The sequence below is a fragment of the Chelmon rostratus genome, chromosome 14 (assembly GCF_017976325.1).
Source record: "Chelmon rostratus isolate fCheRos1 chromosome 14, fCheRos1.pri, whole genome shotgun sequence".
In the NCBI taxonomy this organism is placed as follows: domain Eukaryota; kingdom Metazoa; phylum Chordata; class Actinopteri; order Chaetodontiformes; family Chaetodontidae; genus Chelmon; species Chelmon rostratus.
The window spans coordinates 24,647,929-24,665,876 of record NC_055671.1 but is presented as its reverse complement, the minus strand read 5'-3'; the positions used below and the strand labels follow the sequence as shown (position 1 = coordinate 24,665,876).

Here is a 17,948-nt window from a genome sequence, read left to right as displayed (position 1 = left end):
TGAAGCCTGTTTGCAGGGTCACAGGTATTCCTTCGAGGCATGTATGTTGTCCTTCAGGCCTGGCCCCTCTTTTTACTCCCCCACACAGAAAACAAATGGAACTTAATTGTATTTACATTTTTGACATGGCCGGATCAACCTGTTATGGGGCCCTAAGGGCATTCTTGCTCTCAGGCACTTGGTGGTCTATAGTATGTGAGCTGCTGCTGTTCCCATTAAATTGTACACCCAAAGCATATTTTTTGAGTTCATTTATCTCTTGATCATATATGTCAGGACACATTTAGCTTTAAAAAGTCATAACCCCCGCGCTACTCTAATGAATGAAAAGGAGAAGTCGTTATTTTGAAATCTTTATTATAAAAGTGTTTCATTGACTTTCAAGCTGATGATCAGCTCCTAATTTAAAACTTAACACTGAGCAGGAATCAGATTTTGAGCTGGACTTGATATGTGAGCCACAGCCTACATTTAGTTTTGATAATCATCATTTTCTATTCATTATGAGATATGAATGGCTTGTGAAGCATCTAGTGCAAAACTAGATAGCGACACGGACGTGGTCGTTCAGTTTCTCAGCCCGGTCTCGACTAAATGTCTGAAGGGAAAATCAGCCTTTTTAACGCTTCACTCCAGTTGTTTTGAAGCCGATATCATCAAACATCTGTACCTGCATGCCTGCCGCTCAGGGTTGGCTTTCAAAAAGTATTCTAGGAATGAAAAATTAAAGTCATAGTAACTGGCTTCAGCCTACAAATCATTTAAAAGAGCTCCAGAGGTGTTTGACTCAGAAGTCGCCAGCAGATGGTTGTTTTACAATATGAAGTCTGTTCTAATACTCACAGCTACATGAGGTAAAAACACTTAAGTTCATGACATGAAATAACATTTTCAACAATCAAAAAGAAAACCAACAGAAAATAAAGCTAATTATATTGACTGTCCAATGGAATGTGACTGAAAACTATGGATTGAATAAGTTACACATATTAACTTCGGTAAATATATCACATGACCTTTTCTTTTAGATGCTCCAATAAACATGTAACGTTGGATATAATCAGGTGTGAATGAAATATAATTAAGATTAAGATACATGTTTTGCTTCTGCCGGAGGCTTTGTAATGTAGTCAAACTGAAAAAAGTCTGATTTATTACAATACAGGTGGCATTATAAATAAGTAAAGAGAAAATAAAACGAGATAAAAAGAACTACCTGAGGAAAACTACAGCATTACTGTAACTGTGTCGACTCAAAGAGAGCTGTTATGGTCTGATTATGTCATCACATTGAATAATTAACCTTTCATTGGTGAGACTGGCACCATGTCAGCTCTCTTCACATTCCCAACAGAAGCAACGTCAAGTATATCAGTATAAAATTCTGCAAAATTCCATTTTCTGCCGTAAATTATCATGTAAAAGAGAAGAATACTCTTGTTGCGCTGCTTCAGTCAAGCTTAACGCCGGCAGGATCTCTGCAGTCTGTCTCCACTGGCTGAGACACAACCTGTATGAAGGTTTACTCTCACATGTAAAATGAGGTCATCTTTCAAGACCTCACCTGATCTCTTACCTCACAAATACCAACATTTGGTAAAAGGTAATCAGTTTTTCTCTCCCAGTACAGAGACCAGTACGACTTCCATTCACGAGTCACGTCACGCTGCCCGTGATGCTCACGAAGAATCTTCTCTCCTCCACACTATCACCATGTTTTTGTCACTAAGAGCCACCAGGTAGCGGAGCTCCGGGTCCATCGCCACACTGTTGATGGAGGGTCCCTCCACCCGACCGAGGCCCTTCCTCTCCGGGGTCGGCCACTCCAACACCTGCCATAAACAAAGAACACGTTAGCAGCTGAGTGGTGAGCGAAGCTAAAGATGTGAGGAGTTTCGTTGGATAGCATCTAAATGTAGCCACATTGTGGGTTAGGTGGTCTTGCAGGACCTGTATTCACCGCAGGGACAGTGATCGGGTGATTAGAGACATTAGAGGCAGATGCTTCTTGAGCGCTGGTGTGATCTGACCACAGATCTGCTGTACAGCAGGTGGATTTGAGTGTACCGTATTTTCCGGACTATAAGGCGCACCTAAAAGCCTTTAATTTTCTCAAAAACCGACAGTGCGCCTTATAATCCGATGCATCTTTTATATGGATCAATATTAGTTAATTATGGCTATTGTAGTCAGGGGGCGTGGCCGAAGTAACAGCGGTATTCCACGCCGTCATCCTTTTACTGGCGCGTGCAGTCAGCTGTCAACCTGAATAATAAAATGACTATTTCACTGAACAATGAAAAAATATGAATATATGCTAAATAATAGGCAATTAAAATATTAATCAAACGTGGTTAATGTGATTTCTGCTCCTGAACCTCAGTCACCTGCATCTTTACGCAGGATAAACTGTCATCTGTGAGCGCGCGGTGTTTGTTCCAAAACGAACAAACTAAAATAAAATACATTTTAAATAAATGCTCATTAATTATTTCAAGAGCCGCATCAGAGGGATGAAAGAGCCGCGGGTTGCCGACCCCTGGTCTAGTGGATGCATAACACAACCCAGACACCACAATATGGTACTTCCTGTCTATGCGCCTTATAATGCGGTGCCCCTTATAGTGTGGAAAATACGGTATACGGTATTTTTACTACTTCCTAGTTTGCCTGAACAGCGTTTGGTCCTGCTGTCTGTGGGTGCCACATAAACAGTGACGATGTGTTGTGAATGGAAAGGAAACATGCTAACAAAATAATGAAATGTCACAGGTATTTAAATGTTTCTATCAAATACAAACGTGTGTTGTGCTTTTAACACTATCGTTAGTGGGTGAAGGATCTCTATAAAATAATTTTTTGTTTAACTTTGCTGTGAAACAGTCATGTTAGTTCATGAAGTTGGACAGTGACATCGCCACTAATTGCTAATTTATAAGAGAAAAACAGAGAAGCCTTTCAAAGCTGAGAGTCATTAAAAGTTGGTCCTTCAGAATAAACCCCAGCTCTGGACATGAAGGATATCACCATGGAGATCTGGAATGAGGCGACATCACTACAACAAAGTCTGACTGAACAACAAACACAAGCAGACAGACGGCTGTAAACAGTTCAGCCTTTAAAAGTTGAGATATTATAAATTACAAGTGGGCGCGCCCAAAACGTAAGTAATCATCTCTTATTGTACAGCTGAGGTTGAGTTCAGTGGTCGATCCAGAGAGTCGATCCGTAAACTGTGACAGATGTTTAAACGGGAGAGTTTGAATAGTAACTTTAGTGTTCGCTGTTGTTTTCTCTTCCGAATAACTGTGGCTGAGCTGGAGGTTTGTTTACGATCTGTCGAACATGTCACCATGTTCCCACATCTCAGTGATTAATCTGATGAGCGTCCTGCTACAATAACCGACAGAAAAAACATGCAAGCCTTTAAAGTAACTTGAGCGTTCCTGTGCAGTATTACAGACAGCACAGCTGGAGGGAACATGTGGAACAGGTGGGTACCTCAGTGGGCTGTATGGGCTTCCCGCTCTGAAACGTGTTCTTCTGCAGGTCGGTGACGTGGTACGTCCATAGCCTGCCTCTGTCATCGCCACACACTATGTAGGCTTGGCCTGAACACAGGAATGAACAGACAGGGTTGTTTCTGTTTCTCAACACAGGAAAATGCAGAATCCCGGCGTCCAGCCTGAACCCACTAACACAGAGTAAATAAACTGAGCCTGAAGAGCAGCAGAACCGAGCTCAATTTACAGACAACACAGCACGATGAAATGACATTCTGCTGCTTTTAGTGAGACGACTTGGACCTACCAGGACAGGTGTTGAGAGCCAGGTAGGGAATCTCAGTGTTGGTCCACTGCAGCTCAGCCAGAACCACAGCGCACACCGCTCTGCTCTTCTTGTCGGGCCGCTGAGCTTTGGTCCTGCTCCAGCTCCACAAGTAAATGGAACCGTGCAAGTAGTTCTTGGAGGCTGGAGGACCATAATGACCCAGAAGTGCAAAAAGAGAAAATTAAAGGACATGCACAGAAAAAATGGAGAGCTGCAGATCTTAGAATTTCAATTTGGGACCAAAAACATCTCTCAGGGAGACTTCAGCTGTTGCTTTATAGCTGCTGTGTAGTCATCAAATACATCATAAGATACACAAATACAGACATACATGTGGTGCAGGAGTCACAGGGACTAAAATGAAACACACTCATAGCGCCATCCAGTGGCCGACTAAAGTAATAATTAGTGAGGACATTTTTTAATTACATTAACAGAACTGACACATTTCCATATTAATTGTTACATAAATTAAACACAATGTGTAACTGTAAAACACACAAACTGAGTCGTTCACCACATGAAAGACTCTTCTCACAAACAACACAGCTGAGGGCGAAACAAACTGGACTACAGTAACTACTGTTCAGCAGTGCTTTGGATGGAGCATTGCCAACAAAGTGTCATGTGTGACCATTACACAGTGTCATCATACATCAGCATTAACCCTCTGAGCACTGGATATCCATGGCAACCCATTCAGTAAGTGTTGAGACATTTAATTGATTTGAAGAAACATGGCAGCACAGACAAGTGTTCAGGGGGTCTCTGAAGGATTCATCCTCAGGATTCGGTCTGGACCAAAGTGGTGAACCGAGCAACAGACCACAGCTACAGAGGGGGCCTGTTTTTATAAACATGGTAAACATACTGTAAGAGCTTCACTCACCCACAATGTCATCTGTAAGGAAACTCAGGCCATCGATGGTGTGGTAGTCATGGTCTTTGTCTTCCTTCTTATAGATGGGGAAAGTTATTTCCATTTCCTTCGACCTACTGTGAGAAAAACACACTTTGAGCTACTGAACGGTCCACAGGAATGATTCATGATTTTATAAGTGTCAGTACGGAGCACAGAGTAAACGTTTGGGACTTGGGCTGGACAGCAGAGTCTCCCAGAGGCTAAATTTTAGTTTTATAGACTGATCTGACTGACAAAGTTTAACTTGGCTCGTTCACAGATCTTGATTTTATTTTCTTCCTTTCCGATTATCAAGTGATCACATGTGCAGACGAGCAGCTTTTAGGCAAACACATGCACACACACTGGGCGTTTTACCTCTTTGCGGCGGCGCTGGTGCCGAGCTGCGTGTTGTAGCAGTGCAGGCCGTCCTCACAGGCGGTCAGAAGGTGTGCACTGGGGGCGCTGGGAGGGAGGCAGATGTGCAGAGGGGTGGCGCCGAGCTCCAACGCCAGCAGCTGACTGCGGGGACAAACAGGGCAGAAATACTCTCAACACGACAGCCTGAAGCTCTGCACTGTCCTGCTGATACACAGCTGAGCTTCAGTCACACTCCAAGAGGACACTGAATATCAATAACTGGATAGAAAATGAAGTTGGGTAGATTGTTTTCCAGAAAAAGTGTGATAACGAAGCCTTAAAAAGGCGTCTCTGCATGAAGCATTCACACTGCACTGCACACGACGTGTGCTTCATATCATGTCTTTACATTGATTCACAACTCACTTAAAACTGAAAGTAAAGACAGTTTCTACTGGTCCTTTGTTAGTTAAACGCTAAATAGGCTGAGTTATGTTCTATTTTAGAAAGGGGAAGTCGTTTTACAGACTGATTTGTAGCAACGTATTAAAGCAAAAACACTCACACAACTTTGAAGTTGTACTGGCTGTCGACTCCACCGATGTCCCACATCACGATCTTATTATCGTATGATCCCGCTGCAAGAGAAAAGGCGAACAGATGTAAGAGATTTCTCTAAAATCCTCATCGTGGCAGGACAAGGTAACTATACAACAGTGGTCGCCAAAAATATATGATGAGTTTCCTGTGAGGAACAGCGAGTCCCCTCTTCAACAGATGAAATATTGAAATATGGAAATTCCTCCCGCTCAATAACTATTTTAACAGTTTTACTTTCAAATCGATGAAATTAATGAATGAAATTTAGCCGAATCCCCCTTTAATCTGCCTGATGTTGACCTCTGTCATACAATCAGATGTGTGAGATGTAAGCAGGACTCACTGAAGAGGAAGTTTCCCTGTTGGTGGTTGAAGCGGAGGACAGACAGCGACTTGCGGCTCGCTCTGAACTCTCCGTAGGCCACGTTGTTTCTGGGGTGGATCAGTTTGACCAGTCCTCTCTTCCCGCCGGCCGCCAGGATGCTGCAGTGCTGAGCCGAGGCCTTTCCTCCTCTGGACATCAACACTGTGGACCAGGCCAGGGAGAAGAACTCCTGCGTCGAGGAACAATATGTAACACCTCAAGCTTCATCTAGGCTGCACCGTCACACGTTTCAATCACACAGCCACAAAATCAATGCAGACGATGTGAATCTTAAAATCCATACATGAAGGGCGCTAATGTCTGCAAAATGCATGCTAGCTGCTGTCAGCATGAAATACACACATCCAAAGATGAAAATTAAGGAGAGTTTCCTTGCAATTATGAATTTTATCATTTTTTTGTTCTTCCTCTTTGGTGAATATAAGGTGTTTCCATAGCAACAGCGTTCAGATTGTAGTGGAAAGTAGTGGAAGAATGGGAAAAGATGAAAAATACAATTAACTCTAAAAATATATACTGTTAATGGAGACTATGAGAATAAATGGAGCAAACCTCTCCGGGAACTTTGTACTTCTTCATCACCATCCCAGTTTCACAGTCAATCACACAGAGAGAGTCTCCCCCACAGGTGGCAACCAACCGGCTTCCTCCACCAGCACCTGTTGGTGCAGGGAAAGAGACTGTTTATCCCCATTCTTCTCTGATGAACACACAAACTTAAAACCTTTCATTTAAAAGGCCTCGGGGGGTGTTTTTCTACATGTGTTGACCAGTACCAGTGGAATCTGGCAGCGGCTGGAAAGCACAGGCCCACAGCTGGGTGGAGAAGTCCTCCGAGCTGTCCTGTTTACTGTGGCACTGGAGGATGTGGAGAGGCTTCAGACGCATCGCCTGCCGGAGGAAGGAAACAAGGACATAGAGGAAGATGATGTAATGTTTCTACGTTTGCTATCTCAGTTTAGCATATCAGCAGGCTAAACTGTGCTAATAAGCAGTAAACACAAACACAGCTGAGGCTGACAGGAATGTCATTAGCGCTGCAGGTGTTTGCTCACAAGACGAAGTAACAAACAAAGTGAAACTTCGATCTGATGACGATGCTAGATGAATGAAAATTTAAGGGCTCATCAAAGTTATTACAATTCAACCTGATGAAGACACAAATGTGTGTGAAAAATTTTAAGGCAATCCATCCACTCAAATCCACAAACGTGAACCTCGTGGAGACGCTAAGGAAAACTCAGGGGGTCATCAAAATCTTTGGGGATTTATAACGATTAAAGAAGATGCAGGGCTGACTGACCATCCCTGAAGTCACATCCCCAGCACGACTAAAAGACACATGGACTCATAATAAACTAGGATTTATCCTCAGAGGATCATGAATATTCACAGCAAGTCTCAGGACAATCTGGCCAACAGTTGTTGACGTACCTTTAGACACAGATTGTGGATCAGTTTTAAATCCATACAGACCCACTGCAGACCCCTTCCAGCACTTTTGAAATGCTTTATTTTAAGTTCTTAGAGCTCCAACAACAGAAGTCTTATTTGTGTGATCCTACAACATGTGATGTCATCAGGAATGACACTAAGGTGTGTGTTCAACAGCTGTATTCTCATTACCTGTGTCTTGGTGCAGCTCTTTGTCACAGCTCCATCCTCTTTGCTTTGTCGCACTTTCGAGCCTCCCCTGGGTGTCTCTGCCCTCGCCTGTCCTCTGGCGGGGGCGGAGGGTGGTGGGCCTGCCTTGCGGGGGCTCATCCTGACGGTGTTGGTCTGGGTTGGCGTCTGAGGTTTGAGGCGGAGGCTGGGTTTCCGGGGACTGTCTTCGGCCGGGGATGCTGGGAGATCTGCGCGCAGCTTTTTGCGAGGCGTCAGGCTTATGCTGTCCATTTCTGATGCAGTTTGTTTCCTCTTGGTAGACCTGGAGGCCTCCTGAAAGAAAGCAAAACACACAGTATGAGATTCAAAACTGACTCCAGGACAAATCATTTACACCAGTGGTCCCCAACCTTTTCTGTACCATGGCCCAGTTTAATGTCTGACAATATTTTCACGGCCCAGTCTAAAGGTGTAGCAGATAAAAACAAAATTAAACAATAAGATCGGCATTAAAAACTGTGGTATTTTCTCTTTAATAATAATAATAACAATATTAATGAACGTAAATCCATTTTTTAATCATGTCAAGAGGACATGGCTGCAGACTGGCACTGTCAGGCACCTCCACTGTCAGTACGGGAAATCACATGATACATTTCAAAATAAAATTGCGAGGGCACTTCCTGTAGCATCGCTTTTCTCACTAATGCATTCATTAGATGGATGTATATTTTATTCTATATTGTATACAGTTAAAAATTCCTACACTTTATTGTATTTTTATTTATATTCTTTAATATTTCCATTTTGGAATGTGTGTGGTGATGTCTGTTCTATTTTTCTATTTCTCTTGCTGCTATAAAATGCAAATTTCTCCACTGTGAGACGAATAAAGGGTTATCTTGTCTTTGTTTGTTGTTCATTTCGTTAGCTTGGGATTTAATTTAGCACGTGACTTATGGTGTCGTCAAGCGAGACGGATGTAACAGAGAGAATCTGGCCACTTTTCAAAATAAAACGTCATTAAGACTCGAAAAATAAATCAAACAAATTATGTGAAAAAACAAAATAATGGAAATTATTTTTTCTTTCTGTGCGGCCCAGTACCAAATGACCCGCGGCCCACGGGTTGGGGATCAATGATTTACACAACATCCTGAATTACTCTCCTTTGGCCACTTAAGCAACAACTACCGTACTGTAAACATTAACGATCTAGCTGTTGCTGATCACAATCACCATCCAGCCAAGTCTGATCAAACAGACAGAACGTTCCAACACGCCATCCTTCAAAATCTTACGCAGTTCTCTTTGGTGTCAGCGGACTCCGTGCTCTCCGGTTCTTCCTTTGGATCCGTCAGAGAGCACAAATAATCCTTGGCTATAATCTCCACCTGAGAACCAAAGAAGACAAAGAGACAGTCACGAAAAATGGCGGAACAGAGGACGACACACAAAAGGGGCTAGCATGTCTCCAACAACCTGAACTTACCCTCCATTTAGTGAAGTCACTGACCGAGCTGGGTCCAAATTTAACCTGCTGACGGGCAGTGTTGACAAAATCTGTCTCCAAGGTGGACATTTTCTCTGCCGTGATGGGATCCGGGAGACAGAAGCTCTTCTCCCAAACTGCGATTATCTAAAACCAAAGCAGCAACAGCTTGTTCAGTAAACGGGTGGTGTGCTGCAACGTTTGCTGCAAAAATATTTCACTCTCAAAACAGTACTGACTCATCGTGTCATTCTTACCCATCGACATGACTTAGTCTAGAAGGTGATACTGGATTACCAAAACAACATATATGTATACATATCATAAAACAAAGCAAAATACATCAGTTTCATACCCTGGTCCTCAGGTTCTCGCTGTAGACGTAGCGCAGGTGGTTGGCAGTAGTAGTGATGTCTTTACCGTTGTAAATCCTCAGGTTGGGCAACAACACCATCAACTTGTAATTATCACTCACCTGAGGAAGAAAAGTAACATTAATAATCAAGTCCAAGACTGAACAAGGTGTCTGAAAACACATACTGAAAAGTTCTTTTCACCTCACATTTCTGTCCCAGCAGCAATCTGCACATGACGTCATGTTTTTGATGCAGTGAAAATTCATAGAGCAGAAGTGTAATGAGGCCGCGTCTCTGGGTTCAAACGCAAAACTGAGGATTGGAGTTGTTTTTGGAACTAAGGACTAAAACTGTAAAACTTTTTAGTCTATTTCACGCAAGAGCGGTACTAAACTGCCAGAGTACTCTTTAAATATTGGGTTAGCAGAAAAATATGTGTGAATACAGGGATGTTTCTTTATTTATCACTTATTTAACACGTTAAATAACATAAGAACCGGTCCGGAAAAAATAACTATGAATTCAGCCTGAAATTAGCTGCTTTAAAAGTAACACACCGATACTGTTGCACGGCTTTGTCCATTTCTTGCAAATGGTTCATGCTTTCTATTACTACTCACAGATTTCCAATCCCTCTATCTCTTATCTATACTCATTTTCCCTGTGCAGGATATCAGGGGCTGAATGTTGGAACATGTTTGGAGCAACCTGGACAGTCTATCACAGAGCTAGAAGCTAGCACACAGACAACCATTCACACTCCCATTCACACCTGCATGCAATCAATAGAGCCCAGTTCACTTAATCTGCATGTCTTTGAAATGTGGGAGGAAATCCACACAATCACAGCGAGCACATGCAAACTGCACACATAAAGGCCGGCTGGTGGAACCAAACACAGGAACTTCTTGCTGTGAGGCAGCATTACTAACCACTTACAAATGAGTTAGCACAATGGAATAGTCCTTGAAGATATAAAGGACCAAACCAAAAAAAGATCCCCCCACCACCAAAAAAAAAAACAACTTTGCCCCGTCCTCACAGTGATATAAAGGTTGTCCTCCATCTTGAGCTCTTCCAGACAGCTCAGAGACTCCAGAGTTGTAACATCCTCCATCTGGTTGTCGCTGAGGTCCAGGTAGCGAAGCGCAGGCAGCTCCAGGTTTTTGGGCAACTCCTGCAGTCTGTTCCCAGACAGATCCCACCGCTCCAAGGACCGGAGCCGGGAGAGCAGCCTGACTGGCAGATCCTGGAGCTTCAGTCCCAGTCTAGATAGACTGAAGCAGAAAGACTCAAGTCAGTGTTTCAAGCGAAATGTGTAGTTAATTCAGTGACCTCATCAACAACTCATCTTTCCAGCTCAGCAATAATTAACTTATAATTAGACACAAACATTATCGTAAGTGGAATAAAACCATACTTACTTCAGTGTCTTGATTTGCTCCAGTTTGTTGGTTTTTGGAGAGCATTTCTCCAGTAAAAGTTTCTCAGTTATTTTCTCCATTGATTATCTGTAGAAAAAAAATAAGATAGCAGAGAAGCAACAGCATTAAACAGTTAATCTAATCTAATCTAAGATTCAGGTCTGCTGCAACTCTAATCACACCCCAGCATCATCGATAGGTGTGTCCAGCATGCTGTGGTAAAAGCGTGTCCTGACCACACCCCGAGTACTGCTTCATCACTGAAGTCAGCAAAAATGGGTCTCCCGCAGGTTGCTCTTAAATTGTAGCAGAAATAAAAAACTACCATGTGCAGTATTTGACAAATATCAGCCCTCTGGAGTAATGTTTTCATGAGCAGGTCACTTTTATATGGTTGTATCTGATGCTATACCAGTGCACACCTGAGAAACATGTAAGAACACAACTCATGGATGAGGCGATACTCATTCTCATCAGCGGTTTCATACAGTTCCACCAACAGGCAGTTGGTGGCAGTAGTGTGTAAATAAATCCACCAATACACCAGCAAAGAAGGTGACTGCTAGCTCGACTAATCGTGGATGTAAACAGATTTATTCCAAATATTTATTAAAAATTTAGCTTGGCAACCGTTAAGTTGAAATGTATAAACACAACTGACAGTGGTGGCCAGCCTCTTTGTCTGACATACACAGACCTTTGAGATGAGTTCAAGAACCTCTTCAGCAACACCTACTTAATGTGTTCTAAATGTGCACATATTACAGTAGTGGATAGTACTACAATAGTTGTTTTCACTCAGGACTTGCTGATCCTGAAACTGTTGAGGCTTTGCTTGGTCTCTTTGTTTCAGTGGTTTCAGTTTAAGTCTGCATTCGTGGCCTTTGGCTTCTCTGATCATTTGCTTTCACATGTGGTGTTAAGAAACTTTGGCTTTTGTTGGCAGCAGTTTGTATGTTACTGTGATGATGGAAACTCTTAGGATCGGCCCAACAACAATCTGTAATCCTCTTTGTGTGTGTGTGTGTGATCCACCTAATCACAATTATGTGGAGAAAATCATAATTTATACTTGATCATGTTAGCTGAGCTACTCCACTTTTTGACCTGCAGAAGTCCCCCTGTGTTTTAACAGTAAACCCTGTAAAATGCAGCTCTTGTTCATCTTTGCTTCAAAACGTCGGTCTTCTTTTCAATTCTCCTATTCTAAACAGAAATAATGGTTATAATAAAGCATGTGTTTTCCTTTGTACTGGTATGTGAGGCACATTGCACGGTATCCTCTGCTGTAGATCAAAACGTTAGCAGAGAAGAGGCTCGTTTATCTGAGAATGGTCAAAGACAACAATAAACAAGTTTCAGACACAACTGTTCGTTGCTGTTGTTTTTTTTAACCAGGAATAGCATACTCTTTTCAGATATGTTGTATTATCTTTGAAATATGCGTTTTTAGTTAGACCGCGACACGTTTGTTGAGGAAAATTATGATAAACAGATGTTAATTCTTAGCAAGAACAGGTTAGCTAACCACGTTGGAAGCACCGACTGCCATTTCTTTGCTACAAAGTTTACATTATATACAATAAACCTCTTATTCGTGGTTTTACTGCACATCCCAGTCGCTTATTTTCCATGAGCACACATTAGACATTGTGAATTAGTTAATATTCTTGGAAAGTTACTTACCGACTCTTCAGAGAACTCGTAGAACTAACGCAGAAACCGAGCTTTCCCGGGTGAAGTCATGTATTTCCGGTGGGCGTGGTTTAAACCAACTTTTTCAGGCAACTTGTTACCCTGAGTTCTGCCTGCCAGGCAGAATGCAACGCTCGGCCTAGCGCCACTCCCGCGGGTACATTAGAAATGTTTGGCCAGCAAAAATATATTTTCTGATTTCGTTATTGTATCATCTGGAGATTCATGCAGAATAAAATACATTCCAGAATATCTGTATTTAAAAGTTATTTCAATGTTTTCAGCTTTTGTTGAAATTTAAGTCGAAATAATGCAGCGGTTTTTAAACAATGATATCTACTTTGCCCCACAAACTTGTATATGTTTGTCATTTGTCTTTTTTTTATATTTTGTTCATTCTTATCCTTTATTATTGTATTTATACATGTTTGTTCATTTCTCATGATTATATTTTCCTCACATTTTAGTTTCCTTCTAAATAAATGGTTGAATAATCCTGTGTGTGATGAACAAGACCAAACGTTACGATAGGCGGCGCTGTTTATCGATTGTAACAGCTTCGCCACCTACAACACGAGAAGAAGATGCAGGATCATGGCTCCTGACAGAAGTGACGGTGTGGCTTCGTGTGCTTGTAAAGGCATTCGGCGGTGTCTCATATGTGAAGAGGTGAAGGGAAAAGGACAGTTAGAGGCGAAAGGATCAAAGGTAAAGATGTCCTACTGAAAACTGCCTTTTACATTGTTTTAATCAGCAGGCAACGGGCGGAGCTGCTGCTAGCCACACAGATACACAGATAACTACGGATGCCCTCACAGGACATTCCTAACGCGGTTAAAAAGTTAAAAACCGAGTTTACTTTAACGAGTGCGATCACTGGTGTTAACAGGATACTTGTAGTCAGAACTTCATTGTTATTACGACATAATAACTTGTGTCGTTAATTACCATCTTTTCTCGTTATAACTAGATCCATTCTCATGTCGTTCCTAAAAGAAATCATTGCAGCCTGCAGGTGTAGTACCTGTGCAGGAGGAGCGCATAACACGTTATGTTCACCGCTGAAGCAGTCCACATGGAGATGATGTATTTCAGTATTGTCCACCTTCATATTTATGTGCACCCACCAGTGAGGATCTTTGTTTATGTATAATTATCTCTGCTTAACTGTTTTGATATTGCACTTCCTGGACTGGAAGTGACTAATATCATGCGCCTCTAGATATTTATTACATTCTGCCAAACTGTGGTTGATCAGAATCAGAAATGACAGTATCATGAATGCCATGTTCTGCTAATGTAGAGTAACATTATTGTTTTGTTTTTGTCTATGAAGATTGTGCATCATTTCATCTACAACCCTGAGACAAGGCTTGCCATTAGCAGAGATGCTGCAGCTGCATCCTTCCCATTTCCTGGTGTCTTCCTGTTGGAGAACTTCATATCAGAGGAGGAGGAGGAAAAGCTGATAACCTCGATGGACCAGGATGTGTGGAACGAGTCCCAGTCTGGTCGAAGGAAACAGGTTATATGGAACACACTGTTTTGTTTGCATCAGTTATCTTTGTATTTATTAACCAATTACAAAAGGACATAACAAGAGAACGGTGGCTTGAGGACAAAAGTTATTATTGTTTCACAAGTCACGTGTTCATTGGACACAGTGTAACAAACCTGTCCTACTGGCTTTTGGCGGTCGTGCCCATCATGTGTGTAAATTTGTTTTGCACCCTGCAGAGTGCAAAACAAATTTGATTCCAGCAAAACTTGTCATGCAAGACTTTCTACACTCTACCTTAATTCATCTCCTCTGATCTTCAGAGTTCATGCTATGGTCAACTTCATTTTGTTAAACTGTGCTTATCAGTGTCATAGAACTATACTGGCTACTGTAGGAAAATATAACATCTATGATCTCTGAAGGAGCATTGGCTGACTCTATTGGCTAAGTCTTTGGGGGATTTTAGTCATATGTGCTTAGAGTTTTCTGCTCTGTCACATAAAGTTTGCCAGGACGCCGGGTTGTCATGTATGCATGCTGTATATGGCAGAGCTGGGTTGATTATTTATAATATGCAGCAACACTTTTTGGATGAAAAACAACATTTTCCTGTCTAATTATGTAGATTACAACATATAAATCCTAATTATTTCAACACATTGTATATGTGCTCATAATCAATCAATGAATACATTCATCAGAAATAATGATATAATGTCTAAAGTCTATCCAACTTATTGGTAGTTTGCTATAGTTTATATCCTTATTATTTAGGGTCATTATAATTTATGGTTGTTTTGATTCACCCCTGCACACCCACATATGTTTGCAGACCTTCTGGCTGATTAGACAAGCACATAGAAGAGTTACAGACATGTAACGTGTTCCAGGCGTCAACCATGTTCTGATCACCCAACCAGCCCAAACAAACCATTGGAGAAACTATTTAAAAAAACAGTGGAAATGAAATGAGCCACAAGTCTTTGTGAATTTCCCATGAGTGATACGTCTTTTCTCATGTCGTTGCAGGACTTTGGCCCAAAAGTTAACTTTAAGAAAAGGAAAGTGCGCGTTTGTGGCTTCAGTGGACTCCCTGCTTTGAGCCAAACACTTGTGCTCCGAATGCAGCAACAGCCAAGTCTAGCAGGCTTTCAACCAGTGGAGCAGTGCAATCTGGATTACCATCCTCAGCGAGGCTCTGCCATCGATCCACACCTGGATGACTCCTGGCTGTGGGGGGAACGCCTGGTCACCATCAACATGCTATCAAACACCACACTCACTATGTCCCTTGAACAGGGTCTGCCAGAGTTGGGACTAGCAGAGGAAGTCCACGTTGCTGTGCATCTTCCTCGCAGATCGTTAGTGGTGTTACACGGCGAGGCACGGCACAGATGGAAACATGCCATTCATAGGGAGGATGTTCAGGCGCGCAGAGTTTGCAGCACCTACAGAGAGCTGGCTGCAGAGTTCCTACCTGGAGGCCAGCAGGCGGAGCTGGGAGCTCAGCTGCTGAACATTGCTTTGAGCTTCCAGGGAACGCCAATATAGACTAATGTGATGATGCAGAGGAAGGCCGGGATGCAGACTCCTCGAACATTCTAGAGCTTTTAAAGTTTGGCTAAGAGGAATAAAGCCACACTACTTGCCTATATATTGCGTAGCCTTTGAAATGGCATTTTGTCTTGAATTGTGGACTTGTTATAGTGGACACTAACGTGTAATATGATCTTTTGGCTGTTTTACTGAGTTGGCCCCAACTAATGTTGCATCTTTGATTCTGTCTGTCAAAATCCTGTCCAAGGCAAGTTAAGAGGCCAAAAGCTGTTTCACCTTTGAATAGTCGATACTGCTCCTGAGAAGCGAAGCACTGATTGATTCTGCACCTTGAAGAGTGGAATGTAGCACAGAGGAGAACTGTCCTCCAAAATTAGATCAAAATGCAATCAGATAAAAAAGATGTGTTTTAAAAATATTACCATAGTGGGTGTAAGTTGCTAATTGAGAAACAGATGGGTAACAGAAGTGTCTCAGTGAGTTATGATCCTCCAGATCAGCGTCAGTGCTCCTTCGTTTAGATTCCTTGGATCTGTATTAGTGGGACAAACACAATTTTCCTGAAGGATATTCCCTCATTTGGTTTTTTGATGTCTCCCATTGATGACTGTGACGGCCATAACGTTTGATTCATATATTTTTATTGTCATTTTTCAGTGATAGTCATAGCAGTTGAACCTACAGAATAATTAAAGTTTGGATAATTTCCTGAAACTTTTACACACTGTGAAACTGCTGAGCTTTCCTGTGTTTAATGAAATGTTTCATCAGTTTATACGTGGCTCTCTACATCCTCTAAACAGCTAATGTGATGACAAAATATAACTGGATGAATTATAATTCAAACACAAAGATAGAATTTTAGAAATGAAGTTATTACGTTATGCTTTTTTCAGACTGTTCTTACTGTCCTTCACATGCAGTTATTGTTGTTACGGACATGAATGTGCAATTGATACCACAGAAATGTAATACAAAATATTTATGATATTTTGTATTATTGGTTAAATTAATTGGCTACAAGTCATGTAAACAAGTCTATTATGCACAAAAATGGAATTAAAAAAAAACTCTCACAGCCACAAACGTGAATAAAAAAGATGTGTCACCTGCAACAAACCTGCAAATTAAGATATTAAGGGGTTGTCTTTCATTATTATTTCTCAGTTCCTCAGTTTTTTTTCAGATAAGGGCCAAGAAACATGCAATGTTTTATAATAAAAAAAAGAAAAACATTTCTTCCATCCACGCTTTGCCTCACCTTTTGTTTGATGCAGTATGTTGCTTTCTGCTCCCTGCAGTTGTGTCTGCAGCTGGCCTGTCGCAGATTTGCTCCCAACATCCAGCAGTGTGTTCATGCTTGGCTGTGCCTTTGCTGTGGTTGCTCAGCTGTAATGTGGCCACACAGGAGCACTGCCGGCTCCAGCTGGTCTGAGGCTGAGCTGCTCAGCTGCTACAGCACAGACGAGCATCACAGGAAAGAAGCCTCTGTTGATGTGAAGGTCATCCTCCTGCTGTGCTGCTGTAGCTCACATGTTGTCATCCACACCTTAAAGGAACATAGCTGTGATGATTCAGATCATTTACTACTAATAAAGTATACTTTACAAGTGACTATTCAATTCATGTTAAGGTGTTTAAGATTTCTGAATTTGTTTTCTCCAGGCTGCCATTGATTTTCACCTCTTAACAAACAGCCATTCATAACTACAGGCAGTTTATAGCTGCCGGTTTATACAGCCTGCACAATAAACCTGTGGTCATGAACTAACTGGCTTCAGGATTCATTTTTGTCAGAATTTAATTCCTTGCAGGGTGAACAAGGTGAGCGCCTTTAAAACTAGTATTTTATATTCGCACCATTTCCTACTCTGTACTGCAACTGCTGCACAGCAATCTGGATTTTTGCTCCGTTTGTTCTTATTTGCACCTTTATGTTCTGTTTGCCCTCCCGTGTGTTCTGTAAGAGTGAATTTCGCCATTGTGAGATCAATAAAGTCTTATCTAATCTAATCATATTGAACAGAATAAACAATAAATGAAAAAAAATCAAATTAATTTAAAAATGTAGTTTATTAATATCTCCAATGATATATTTATACATTGGAGTACTTTGACATAGTTCTACTACTTCATTTTGCTAAAAGACAAGAAGATTCTTTCGACTTTTATTTTGGTATATTTATAGTAGTTTTATTGACTATGCGTTTATTTTGAAGGTTGCAGCCGGACATCCGTGTG

At 41.6% G+C, this 17,948-nt stretch overlaps 2 protein-coding genes across 2 annotated transcripts; one reads left to right on the top strand and one right to left on the bottom strand.

Moving 5' to 3' along the window:
• Positions 1-358: 358 nt before the first annotated feature.
• Positions 359-12,683, bottom strand: lrwd1 (leucine-rich repeats and WD repeat domain containing 1). The gene is made up of 16 exons (XM_041952468.1): positions 12,641-12,683; positions 10,955-11,041; positions 10,573-10,807; positions 9,530-9,649; positions 9,175-9,321; positions 8,984-9,076; positions 7,704-8,015; positions 6,854-6,968; positions 6,630-6,736; positions 6,036-6,246; positions 5,658-5,730; positions 5,111-5,254; positions 4,721-4,827; positions 3,811-3,972; positions 3,502-3,611; positions 359-1,832 (listed from the first exon to the last, which is right to left on the bottom strand). The coding sequence occupies exons 2-16, from the start codon at positions 11,032-11,034 to the stop codon at positions 1,680-1,682; spliced, it is 2,169 nt and encodes a 722-aa protein (XP_041808402.1). The 5' UTR covers positions 11,035-11,041; positions 12,641-12,683; the 3' UTR covers positions 359-1,679.
• Positions 12,684-13,239: 556 nt separating this feature from the next.
• On the top strand, positions 13,240-17,484 carry alkbh4 (alkB homolog 4, lysine demthylase). Its single transcript, XM_041952647.1, has 3 exons — positions 13,240-13,357; positions 13,986-14,174; positions 15,180-17,484. Exons 1-3 carry the CDS (start codon positions 13,244-13,246, stop codon positions 15,699-15,701), a joined length of 825 nt encoding a protein of 274 aa, XP_041808581.1. The 5' UTR covers positions 13,240-13,243; the 3' UTR covers positions 15,702-17,484.
• The last annotated feature ends 464 nt before the right edge of the window (positions 17,485-17,948 follow it).